Source organism: Babylonia areolata, chromosome 19 (genome assembly GCF_041734735.1).
Source record: "Babylonia areolata isolate BAREFJ2019XMU chromosome 19, ASM4173473v1, whole genome shotgun sequence".
NCBI classification, from domain to species: Eukaryota; Metazoa; Mollusca; class Gastropoda; order Neogastropoda; family Buccinidae; genus Babylonia; species Babylonia areolata.
In genome coordinates, this window is record NC_134894.1 from 58,794,246 (window position 1) to 58,807,163 (window position 12,918).

The 12,918-nt window shown below is 44.5% G+C and overlaps 1 protein-coding gene across 1 annotated transcript in view; it reads right to left on the minus strand.

The window, feature by feature from the left end:
* LOC143294377 (solute carrier family 28 member 3-like) overlaps positions 1-12,166 on the minus strand; it is a 35,778-nt gene extending 23,612 nt beyond the window's left edge. Inside the window, exons 1-4 of the mRNA XM_076605846.1 lie at positions 12,122-12,166; positions 4,248-4,531; positions 2,468-2,626; positions 48-192 (exon numbers count right to left, since the gene is read on the minus strand). Coding sequence (XP_076461961.1) covers positions 48-192; positions 2,468-2,626; positions 4,248-4,498 — 555 coding nt within the window. The 5' untranslated portion in view covers positions 4,499-4,531; positions 12,122-12,166. The remainder of the gene's footprint in view (positions 1-47; positions 193-2,467; positions 2,627-4,247; positions 4,532-12,121) is intronic.
* Positions 12,167-12,918: the final 752 nt, after the last annotated feature.

Here is a 12,918-nt window from a genome sequence, read left to right on the forward strand (position 1 = left end):
CAACCAAAGAAAAAGATGACCACCACCACCACCACCACCACCCCCACCTTATCCGGCTGCTTGGACATGACGCAACAGGCGAGGATTAGGAAAGCGATGCCGGCAAGGCAGATGAGATTCCGGGGCCGTTTCATGACCACCTCCAGCACCACGATGGTCACCGCTCCACCCACGGATAGCAGGTACAGGGACCTGAATGAGCGCAACAGCACAGTGGTCAAAGCGTTGGACTTTCAATCAGCGGGTCCCGGGTTCGAATCTCGGTAACGGTGCTGCCCGGTGGGTAAAGGGTGTAGATTTTTTTTTTTCTCCCCCGATCTCTCGGGTCAGCATATGTGCAGACCTGTTATTGTGCCTGAACCCCTTTCGTGTGTATACGCACGCAGGAGATCAAATACGCACGCTAAAAGATCCTGTAATCCCTGTCAGCGTTCGGTGGGTCATGGAAACAAGAACATATCCAGCATGCAGCACACCCCCCGAAAACGGAGTGTGGCTGCCTACATGACGGGGTTAAGTATACAAAACTGTGAAACACGTAAAATGTTACATGTCTGTGTGAGTATGTATTTGTGCGTGCCTGAAATCTGATCAAAGTGACACGGGAAACGAATGATGAGCGCCCAATGGCAGCCGTCTGTCGGCTCCAGCCAGGTAGGCAGCATATTGTGCAAGTTTGTCCGTGTTTGTAAAGCGCTTAGAGCATGGTCTCCGACCGAGGATAGGCGCTATATAAGTAACCATATAATAATGATAATACTTGGTTAATTTTGGTTTATTCTGTCCGTGATAGTAGGGGTTGGATTGAGGACTTCCGTGTTGACATCCATTACAAAGAACAACGCCAATAATATATGAAAAGCAAACAAAGGGAAGGAAAGAGAGAAAGGGGGGGGGGAAGTATGTTGTTATGTTTCTAATAGCCCAATCAACTGCTTACGGGTCATTTCAGAGCTAAATCACTCAGTGACGTCTGAAAGCAAAGAGGAGGTGAGTCGAAATAATTATAATGTAATGTTAACCGCAGTTGACTGCTGCTGTCAAGTCAGTGAAGAGATAAACCAGAGCTTGCTGGTCAGGTCAAGTCGTGTCGTGTCGTGTCGTGTCGTGTCGTGTCGTGTCGTGTCGTGTCGTGTCGTGTTGTGTCGTGTCGTGTCGTGTTGTGGTGTGGTGTGGTGTGTTGTGTTGTGTCAGGTTGTGTTGTGTCGTGTCGTGCCGTGCCGTGTCGTGTCGTGTCGTGTCGTGTCGTGTCGTGTCGTGGTGTGTTGTGGTGTGGTGTGGTGTGTTGTGTCAGGTTGTGTCGTGTTGTGTTGTGTCAGGTTGTGTTGTGTTGTGTCAGGTTGTGTTGTGACGTGTCGTGTCGTGTCGTGTTAAAGTCGGGCGTTGAGATGATCCCTAAAGGCCAAGTCACCCCCGAGGCTGCAGCACTTAATCTTGCCTCCTAGTTTGAGAGTCATTTTCCTTCACAAACGACTATGATGTGAATTATTTCCCCTTGCAGAGGAGAGACCACTGATCAGGCAGTCTTGCCAAAATTGCATCCTCACTCCCGACACAGAGTGCTTTGGGACAGTCGGCGTTGGAATGGTCCCCAAAGGCCAACTAGCCCCTAAGGCTGCAGCACTTCATCTTGACTCCTAGTTTGAGAGTCACAGTCCTTCACAAAAGCGGTGAATGAATTCCCATTGCACTGATCAGAGAGTCTTGCCCAAATTACATCCCCACTCTCGGCACTTAGTGGTATGGGATAGCTGGCCTTAAGATGGTCCCCCAAAAGCCAAAACTAGCCCCCAAGGCTGCATCACTTGAAGCCAGTGCAGTCTTGCCTCCCAGTTTGAGAGTTATAGTCTTTCACAAAAGATAAGATAAGATCAGATAAGAATAACTTTATTATCTCCAACTGGAGAAATTTGGTCAGGTGCATTATCCCAACATAGACAAGTAAACAACATGGGGACCATAACTATAAAAGTCAACAACAGCTTTTACGAATATTACGAAGATACAAATGTAAAAAATATCACATACACCGTTTCATACATACATCCACACACTGCAGGTAATAACTAGTATTCTTAATGCAAAAAAAAGAAAGAATTAAGAAACATTATTTGAATATAATTATAAACATAGCCTACTATACTGCACATTGATTATAATAGACAGATAAGATAAGAATAAAGATAAATTGCGGAAAACCGCAACCAGATAATCAGCACATACCCGTATCCCCCCCAACCCCCACCCACCCGACACACGCGGATTACTTGATTAAACAAGAGTAATAAACATACGTTCTCAAATAAAAGCATTTCACATATTCGCTTTTTTTTAAAAAAAACATTGCAATTAATTATTACATCGTAATTATTAAACAGAAAATATATTTTTTAAAAGACTAAGCTGTGAATGATTTCCCCATTGCAGTGGAGAGAGACCACTCATCACACAGCTCTGGTTTACTCACCACTGGATCCCCTTCCTCAAGACGAACCACCTTCTGCTGTCCTTGTTCAGGTGACGCTTCAGGAACGACGCCCCCGGGAACTTGATGAAGCGCTTGGCGATGATAAACAGGCCGATGATAGTGCCCGCCAGAAGTCGCCAAGAGGGTTCGTCTCCGAAGCTGAAACGTTTGTTAGAGTTCTCTGGGCATTTTGTTGTTGTTTGTGTTGCTGCTGCTGTTTCTTCGGTGTGTGTGTGTGTGTGTGTGTGTGTGTGTGTGTGTGTGTGTGTGTGTGTGTGATTTTTAGAGTGGAAATTCAAACTATATGAAAATAATGGTGCATATATATATATAGTCTTTGGAGTCCAGACCTTGTTGAATACATGCTCGCTCAGGTTCTACGTAACAGTCGCCCTTAAAACTCATCCCGGTGTGTATCAGAAGGAAGACCAATGGTGGGGGGGGAGGGCCCAACTACGTTTGTTGAGGAAATGAAACCCAACGAGCGAGCAACAGCCTGTGACAGCACCTGGCTCTCACTAGATCAAGCCCGAAATGCTCGATAAGGCTGCAGGTTCTGTCACCGCAATGTTGATGGCGTTGGTGCAGCTATTTCGGACAGGGTGAACAGTTTCAGTTTCAGTAGCTCAAGGAGGCGTCACTGCGTTCGGACAAATCCATATACGCTACACCACATCTGCCACTGAAGCAGATGCCTGACCAGCAGCGTAACCCAACGCGCTTAGTCAGGCCTTGAGAAAAAAAAGGTAAATACATAAAAAAAAAGAACTACTACTACTACTACTACTACTACTACTAATAATAATAATAATAATAATATGTATACGGCGCAAAAACTTGATGAAGTCAACTATAAGCGTACAAAATAGAATAAAACAAAATAAATAAATAAATAAAGATATAAATAAATAACTAGCTAAATAACTAACTAACTGATAATAATATAATTCATAATAAATAAATAATAAATAAATAATACATAAATAAAATAAACAGGGTGAACAGTCATCTATGCCTTCAGGGGTGAAACTCCATCTATCTAAACAAACAAACAAAACAAACAAACAAAAAAACAGGTTACAAGGAAGGAATCTTGCGACAGCCACAGAGAAAACCATGTCTTCTTAGCTGCCGGAGTCACCGTGGACTGCGTGACATTCCATCCGATAAACGATGGCTTCAGAGGCAACAAAACGACTGTCAGCTGAGAAATGTTTATTGTCTGCCAGTTCCATGGGAAATGGTGAAAACAGAATCGGAGATTAGTTTCAGTTTCAGTTTTCAGTCGCTCAAGGAGGCGTCACTGCGTTCGGACAAATCCATATACGCTACACCACATCTGCCAAGCAGATGCCTGACCAGCAGCGTAACCCAACGCTCATGCATGCATGTATATGAATGTGTATTGTGTGTGCGTGTTTTTGTGTACGTTTGTGCCTGCCTATGTGTGCGTATGTGTTAGGGTAGCTGTTAGATGCACATGTATGTTAAAATGTATGTATGCAGTGTGTGTGTGTGTGTGTGTGTGTGTGTGTGTGTGTGTGTGTGTGTGTGTGTGTGTGTGTGTGTGTGTGTGTGTGCGTGTGTAGTCACATTTTGGTGTGTGTAACATAGATGTAATGTTTTTATGTTAACAAAAGCGTTTTTGTAAAGCACCTAGAGCATGATTTCTGGATAGTGTGCTATATAAGTATCCATTATTATTATTATTATTATTATTATTACAACAGGTGGTGAACTCGCCTTGTTTGTCTACTGCTTCAGAGGCACGACCACCCACCTGTAGTACATGCTGTAACCAAAGTACCCCAGGTAGGCCAGAAGGAGCACCGCACACACCACCATTTCCAGGGAGCGCCAGTGCGTGGCCAGGGTGTCCCGGACCCGGTAGATGGCGCTGCAGAAGCAGCAGTAAGGGGAGAGCAGCGAGGCGGAGAGCTCGTCCTCGGCTTCCGGTTTCTCCTCAAGGACGTGGTCGCCGCCGTCTCTCCCGTTTTTCAAGGGGCTGGCGGGCGCCACCAGAATTTCCATGGCCACTTGCGTGTATCCATCTCTCGATGTGGACTAGAAGGCAGGGACAAACTGGGAGTAGGACGCGGGCAACGCGCGCGCGCGCGCACTCACGCACACACACACACACACACACACACACACACACACACACACACACACGTGCACGCTCACACGCACGCATTCACGCACATACATGCATGCACGAACACACACATGCATGCACGAACACACACACGCATGCACACACACACACACAGACACGCACACGCACGCACACACATTCTGTCTCTCTCTCTCTCTCTCTCTCTCTCTCTCTCTCTCTCTATATATATATATATATATATATATATATATATATATATAATGCGATAGATAGGTAGATAGATAGATGTAGCCGTGCACTCAGCTGGCTACGATGACCGCTTCATGAGCACATGCTGTAGCAGACGACAACTCACAACTGATCCACTGGTCTTCACTGACTCACGCATTAATACCAGCGCGACACCATTCAAAATTTGAATGAAAGCCCCTTCTAAACAAACGCTCCAAACATTTATGAACCAAAACTATGTATCATTTACTGCCAGAGTATGCCTGTTGTGCTTACACATACACTTAAATCATATAGAAGCATATAGAAGCATATTTGATTTTAGTTTATTGGTTCGCCAACGTCATTTTCTTCGTTCGTCACATACAATGCTACAATCTTCAATTCTACATATGATCCTTAGATATATATATATCGTACAATATAACCACATTATTATAGTGTTTGGATGATAATAGATCAGGAACTTACAAGATACACAGCAGATTTTCATTGTCAACAGTTAACACTCTGACACACACTATTCAACTGATTATCTCTTCCATTCGATCAGAAAACTACAATATTACATACTGGCAGAATTGTCGTAATTCCTTCTTTCAGTCTATTCCCTTTGCGTTCGTCTACGATCTAACGGAGTTTGCAATTTTCAGCTTTGAACTCGTAAAAACCGATCAGTTTCAGGTGACCTAAATCAAGATTGTAGACTAATCTTGATCAATCAACACTTCATTTTATACTCGTTAGAAAGGTGGTGTTGAGCTCTTTGTTTTGCAACCAATCCGACGTAAATCAGTTCAGAAGTCAATTAGAAATCAATCATTGAACACCCAGCAACAAACACACATTTGCTCAGTTTGTGTTTGTATTTCTCTTTTTTGTCACAACAGATTTCTCTGTGTGAAATTCGGACTGCTCTCCCCAGGGAGAGCGCGTCGCTACACTGAGAGCGCCACCTTCTTTTTTTTTCTTCTTTTTTTTCTTTTTTCTTCTTCTTCTTCTTCTTTTTTTTTGTATTTTTTCCTGCGTGCAGGTTTTACTTGTTTTTCCTATCGAAGTGGATTTTTCTACAGAATTTAGCCAGGAACAACCCTTTTGTTGTCGTGGGTTCTTTTACGTGCGCTAAGTGCATGTAGCACACGGGACCTCGGTTTATCGTCTCATCCCAATGACTAACGTCCAGACCACCACTCAAGGTCTAGTGGAGGGGGGAAGAAAATATTGGCGACTGAGCCCTGATTCGAACCAGCGTGCTCACAAGATTCTCTTGCTTCCTAAGCGGACGCGTTACCTCTGGGTCATCACTCCCGAGTTTATGCTTGGCAAGGGGTGATTTACTCACAGCCATGCTGTGTCACCAGAGAGGTCCGCGTGACCCACATTGATAGCTGTTAGGCATCCGGTCAGTCCCTCCAATAGAACAGAACTTTTTAACCTCAAATAGAACTGTCAGTCAGTTTTCCCAAGTGTTCCACTCTGCGTCTTTCCACGATGGCATGCAAGCGAGAGTACAGGAAAATACTGACATGTCGAATCCGTTCCCTGTGGTAAATGGAGTGAAGCAGGGCTGCGTCCTGGCACCCACACTGTACTCCATTCTCTTCTCTGCCATGCTGATTGACGCCTTCCAAGACTGTGACCGGGGCATCTACATTCAGTTTCGCACAGATGGCAAACTTTTCAACTTGCGGCGACTCCATGCCAGGTCCAGGTTGTTTGAGGCACTGATGAGAGAGTTCCTCTTCGCTGATGACTGTGCGCTTGAGGACATGCAGTTCATTATGGACAGGTTCTCAACGTCCTGCAGGCGCTTTGGACTCACCATCAGCCTCAGCAAGACCGAGTCCATGTACCAAACAGCTAGCTCACAGAACGCCAGTGCCTCCCCCCCCCCCGCCCCCCCCCTCACTCCCCCCCGAGATGCCTGCGAAAGATCCTCGGCATAAAGACTCCACCCTCTCCAGTACGCATCGAGCACACGCTGCCAGCTGCCTAACAATCAACTGCACCGTCTTCTTTCATTTTCTTCTTTTCTTATCATCTCATAATAAAACAATAGAAACCCTTTTGTGACTGGCCTCTACGTCTTCTTGGCCTGTGCGAGGAGCTTTTCTAGCCTGTCACTTTCTAGCCTGTCAGATTCGTCAATAATTTGATTTGAACCCCCTTTTATTTATCGGTTAACGGTTGTTGACATCTGGCGTCTCCGACAGGATTGACCCAAATATTCTGCTAATGTTTCAATTCGTTTAATCATCCTGTTATCCAAATTAAATCCAAACATAACCCCTCCACTCAATTGCTCATTACATAAAGATTGTGTGGTACGTCCGTTGGGATCGACGAGGACCATCTAGTCATCCTGGGGGTGGGTGGGTTGGGCTCTGTGGGTGCGCAGATGACTGGTCAGGCCAATTCGTGCCCGGAAGGTTCTGACGCAGTGTGGACAGGGTATGGTGGCGGCTGTCGGGGACTTGCTGGCCCTGCTTTTCCTGGCCTGTCTGCCTTGCTCTGCTGCAGCAATTCTGTTGGCCTCACAGGATTTGGCTCCTTTGTGGATAGCTGAACGCCACTTTGGTCTGTCCATTGCATTCAGCTCCCATGTCTCGTGGCTGATGTTGAAGTCCTTCAGAGAAGCTTTCAGAGTGTCTTTGAAGCGCTTCTTTTGGCCTCCATGGGAGCGCTTGCCATGTTGGAGTTCGCCGTACAGCAGTTTCTTGGGGAGCCGGTGGTCTGGCATGCGAACTACATGGCCTGCCCAGCGCAGCTGGGCCTGCATCAAGATGGTGTAGATGCTGGGCAAGTTTGCACGAGTGAGCACCTCTGTGTCAGGGATCTTCTCTTGCCACTTTATGCCGAGAAGATAGATAGATAGATAGATAGATAGATAGATAGATAGATAGATAGATAGATAGATAGATAGATAGATAGATAGATATTCACGCACAAAGCAGGCGTAGAAATATAGACAGACCTATACTGAAACACATGGAAAGAAGATGAAAACTGGAACACACACACACACACACACACACACACACACACACACACACACACACACCACACCACACACACACACAAACACACACACACACACCACACACACACACACACACACACACACACACACACACACACACACACACACACACACACCACTTGGTTATCCTCTTCATCACCTTTGGAATTGCTATGTTTAGCGTAGCTATGTCTTAGTTTTATCAGATTTAACCTTAAAGACCTGCTTCTTCTTGCAATCTTTTTTTTTTTCACAAGCTGAAAACAATCCCAGACAAAAGGATAACATCTTCTGTAAATAGTAATAAAATATCTCGATCGTTGCCTAGATTTAACTGAGCTGTATGTCTTCCATTTCTTCACCATTGCGTATTAATTCATTAAAAAAAATTTTTTTTTAATGAGGGCTCAAAGGCAGTCGTGCTTTGCTAATTAATTAGGACAATCAAAGCCCCCTGAATATATAATTTGCACGCACGAACGCAAACACTTATATTAATCATCTCTGAAACCTATTTACAATTTACCGTTTCCAACACATTTATTCACCATATGCCACATGGTATTACAAAGAACGGAATAGAAGGCCTTCTTGGATTGAAGTATACAAAACCAATGTAACGTTCTACACTATGAAGTATTTTTGCACAAGTGAGACATAAGCAATGTATGATCTATAGTACTATGATTACTTGTGATGACTGTTTTTGCTAAATTAATTTTTCCTCTTTTTTTCCAGACTATTTTGTTAGTATGTTTTACAGCAAATAAGTGTAAACTTTAATTTAAATGCTGGCGAAAGCTACTCCAAGATGATTATCGGAATTGTTGATATCTACTTGTGGATTGGAATAACTATAGATTTTGACATTTCTAAGAGAACAGTGCAATTTTTTTTTTTTAATAAACTGGTGAATAATTGAACGAGAACATCAACAATGGCTGTATTTGCATCTTTAACTTCCCTTTTTATCTGGTATTGCACTGTTTCATGTTTTAGCTCATGTTTGGTACCAGCGATAACTTATTCATTCGATTGAATTCTTAAACAATGGTTCGAAATCATATTCGTCCTCTAATTGAATGTCTGAATGTTTTCTTCTTGTACTTCAACATTAACACATTTATTGGAAACAATAACATTCAAGATTCACGTGTATTATATTTATGTGTGCAGCATTATCTCAAATGTTTCATATTCATGTGTACCCCCTTCAAATGGGGCCATGGCCTTTCTGGAATAAAACATGCCCTTGTGGTGAGGGACCAATGACAACCGACCACATCCTTCAAGACTGTAGGATGCGTGCAGCATCAGTCTAGGAGGAAGTACTGGCCAACACCGACAGCAGTGGAAGCCAAACTGTACGGCACCCTGGAGGAGCTGCGACGGACGGCAGCCTTCATCGAGGACACCGGGCTGCCCATCTAATTGGAGGCGAACGACGAAGAAGTATCGTTATCGTTATCTCTCTCTCTCTCTCTCTCTCTCTCTCTCTTTTTTCCCACTTATTAGTTTTATTGTTCACAGGCTTTTCAATCCTGTGTGAACTTTATGTTTTCCATTATTCACACCACGCGTGTTTAAAAAAATTCCTGTACCTTACATTCAGTTATTTAAGCACAACAACAAGATGAGCTGTTATCGCGACAAGATCGCTAAAAGTATATTTTGGGACATTACCAATGTATTGAAAAAAGAAACCTTTTTTTTTTTTTTCAAATGGCACAGTCAAGAAAACAGCCCGAAACAAAGCGTTAGAACCAGACACGCTTCAAAGAAAGAAAAAAAAATCAATGGACACAGACAGACAGCAACGGCAATAACCACACATCTCCCCCTGTACTCTTCCGTGTAGAAGACGGAAACAGTTGTAAATTGGTTTTAAAAAAAAAAAAAAAAAAAAAAAATTGTAACATACACTCTACATTTCTTCCCTTTAACTCTGATTGGCCATCTTTGCGTCATTCGACAGGAGAAGAAAATAATGTCGAATAGATAGATAGATAGATAGATATATTACAATGTTATTAACCAATTTACAACGGTTTGAACGAAACTGAATAGAAAAAAAAACAGGAGGGAAGAAATGTGGACATTGTCTTCCAAAACCTACCTCCATGGCTCTCTGAGAGCAAAACTAATGTCAAGTCAGACTGTTGTCGGTCTTTTCCTCGTACCACGCACAAACTCCCACGCCGAGTAAGTTAGTAGTAGGGTCCCCTCCCCCCACTCACGCCTCCTGTAGGTTAATCACACTAAATTCCGCGCGCTCCCATGCGCTGTTTTGTTTTGTACAGAGCTAAATCAGCTGACAAAGCGTTCTCACGTGATGTTTCCATTTCCCGTGCTTGGTTTATATCCAAAATGGGAGAACACGGGGGAGGAGGAGGAGGAGGAGGAGGGGCAGGGGAGGGTGATGTAGTGGGAAGGGGAACGAGAGAGGGACGGGGGCGGGGGTGGGGGGGGGGGTGGAGAAGGGGAGAGGAGTTGGAAGGCCTTGGTTTCATAAAGCTAGTTTTAACCCTTTCACCACCAAACTCGCAATTATGCACAAGTTAGGTACAGGACACATGTCACCGCAAGGTGACCAGATCATGGGTCTGTTATCCTTTTAACCTACTGCTCTTCATTTTCGGTGGAAGGATAGGCCATATTTTCTACCCATCACAGCGGTAATCCCCAGCTGTTCTCTTGACACCATCTTTTCTGTGTTCATAGCACAAGGGAATTTTGCACTCTGAATTGACTAACGGTGAAAGGGTTAAAGAGGGGGGAAAAAAATCAGTCGAATGATGTCCATGTTGCGCTTAGTTTGTTTTTGTTTTGTTTTTTCGGCAAATGTGCAAATTATTTTAAGTGCTTGACGTTGGACGTGGTTTATAGCATTCATTTTACGCCGTGGACACGTAGACACACATACCTTCATTATCAGCCTGAAGCTTAATAACTGTTTGAAAACCGGAGATTGTCAGATTTGTCAGCTTTATATGGATTGGCTTTTTTTTCGAAACACACACACACACACACACACACACACACACACACACACACACTAAAAAAAAAAAAAAAAAAAAAGTATATAATACATTTGCATAATACCAAAAGCATCCCAGAATGATAATGATAGACAAACAAACAAATAAAAAGCCTGTTTGTACCGTGTTGAAAAGGGAGGGTATTCAGTTATTTCCCTTGTCAACGCCCTATAAGAGAGCGGACAAGAACCCCCCCCCCCCCCCCCCCCACCCCCAACCCAACCCAGCACTAACACCCAGACAACACAAACACTGGCTAAAATAATTCAAGTTCACATACATGTGACATTCAGTCACGCACAGATTTTGACTACAGAAATAATAACCGCAATCAGCCGCAATAATTGATACACTAAAATGACAGGATGGGTAAATAGATATGAAATACAAAACATGAAGAAACTGAAGACCAGCGGAAACCAGCGTCCAGCTGTTGAAAGACTGTTATCAGTGTGGACACTTAGGAATCTTGATAACTGAAAAATACTGAAGCACTCTGCACAACACAAGAAAGGAAGATGGTGACTTGAACGGCTTCCTCTTCTTCTTCTTCTTCTGCGTTCACTCGTATGCACACGAGTGGGCTTTTACGTGTATGACCGTTTTTACCCCGCCATGTAGGCAGCCATACTCCGTTTTCGGGGGTGTGCATGCTGGGTATGTTCTTGTTTCCATAACCCACCGAACGCTGACATGGATTATAGGATCTTTAACGTGCGTATTTGATCTTCTGTTTGCATATACACACGAAGGGGGTTCAGGCACTATGCAGGTCTGCACATATGTTGACCTGGGAGATCGTAAAAAATCTCCACCCTTTACCCACCAGGCGCCGTCACCGTGATTCGAACCCGGGACCCTCAGATTGAAAGTCCAACGCTTTAACCACTCGGCTATTGCGCCCGTCACTTGAACGGCAAAAAACTGAAGAAAACGAAGACGATGAAGCTACAGCACAAACGACGACACTGATGAGAAAAGGGCAAGAGGAGCAGTCAGCAGCAGCAGGAGCACCAATGCTGCCCGCCCAACACAGGCTGACGCTGAAATGGCACAGCACGGGGGAGTTGAAGTGGGATTCTGCAAACTGCCAACTGGGTACCACTAACCCTGACGCTGGAAACAAAACAAATAATAGACGGCACATGTCCAGCAGGGCATTCCCCCCCCTCCCCCACCCCCCTCCTCTGAGCTGGAGCACACAGAACATAGATACATGGCCACCCGGAGGAGGAAAAAGCGATCCTCACTTGAGGGTGCCGACTGGGCAAAATGTCCCAAACCCCAAAACACGGAAAAACGTAAAACTGGGAACTACAGACACAAAAATGACAGGGGAGAGTAAATGCCGAAGGGCTACGTACGAAACAGAATTCCGCACGTGATTGTCATGAGTTGTGACATCCCTTGATGACTAACGAGAGGTTACGACAGTCGCTTGGCGGGAATAAATCATCACAACGGACAGTGATTGACGTGTGTGCATTGGAGGCTGAAATATCACAACGTTGGCTGTCATTCATGCCCCGTTTTCGGGCGAGGTGATGGAGAAGGGTGTGCGGTTGGAGCATGGAGCAAGAACGTTATGTTCTACTCTTTTTCGCTAAACAAAAAAAAACACAAAAAAGCAACAACAAAAAACCCGTAATGTTACATTCGTATGTGTGAACAGACCCATACGTTTATAAACAAGAAACAAGTTAAAAAAAAAAAGTCAAAAAATGCTTGGGGTGAGTCCTGTCAATGTCGTCAGTGTCGGCAGATTCATGGAGGGCTGTTGTTTGAGGGACGTGGTGGCGGTCTCCACTCTGGGATGGACGCTCACTCAGTCTGGCTCCGCGACTAAGCCATTATTGTCGTTAGTAGGGGGCTTAGTAGGTGGTGTCCTAAGTACGTTCAAACAGAACAGGCACCACTGAACACCACCGAAGTGACTCAGCAGCAGTGCAGGGTCTCCTCTGGTGTGTGGCCTCCTGGCGACCTAACATCGATGGTTCCCTGTGGACTGCCGACGCTGGAACTACGACGGACGAACCCGGGTGTGGCC